This window comes from Eimeria mitis, genomic scaffold, assembly GCF_000499745.2.
Source record: "Eimeria mitis Houghton genomic scaffold, Emh_scaff117, whole genome shotgun sequence".
Taxonomy (NCBI): Eukaryota; Apicomplexa; class Conoidasida; order Eucoccidiorida; family Eimeriidae; genus Eimeria; species Eimeria mitis.
Window position 1 is genome coordinate 15,568 of NW_013567995.1, and position 399 is coordinate 15,966.

Sequence of the window (399 nt, forward strand, 5' to 3'; positions counted from 1 at the left end):
AAAGCAGCAGCGGCAGCAGCAGCAACAGCAGCAGCAGCAGCAGCAAACCGTTTGAATTGTACGGCAGCAAGAACATCTCCACATGAAATTCAGCCCTTCAGGAGGCCGTGAAGCAGCAGCAGCAGCAGCAGCAACAGGAACAGTAACAGCAGCAGAAGCAGAAGCAGCAGCAGCAGGAGCAACACCAACAGTAACAGCAGCAGCAGCAGCAACAGCAGCAACAACAGCAACAGCAACAGCAGCAGTTTATTTACAGCTCTCCGCGTCGTAGCGAATGCCTTTGAGCCTCCACAGGCCGAGTTTGTCATCATCTGCTGCTGTTGTTTCTGCTGCTGCTGCTGCTGCTGCTTCCGCCGCTGCTGCTGCTGCTGCTGCTGCTGTTGCTGCTGCTGCTGCTGC

At 55.9% G+C, this 399-nt stretch overlaps 1 protein-coding gene across 1 annotated transcript in view; it reads right to left on the reverse strand.

Annotated features, from left to right (window-relative positions):
• Positions 1 to 307: 307 nt before the first annotated feature.
• EMH_0085900 (uncharacterized protein) overlaps positions 308 to 399 on the reverse strand; it is a gene marked incomplete at both ends in the record, with an annotated part of 1,846 nt that continues 1,754 nt past the window's right edge. Inside the window, one exon of the mRNA XM_013494470.1 lies at positions 308 to 397. Coding sequence (XP_013349924.1) covers positions 308 to 397 — 90 coding nt within the window. The remainder of the gene's footprint in view (positions 398 to 399) is intronic.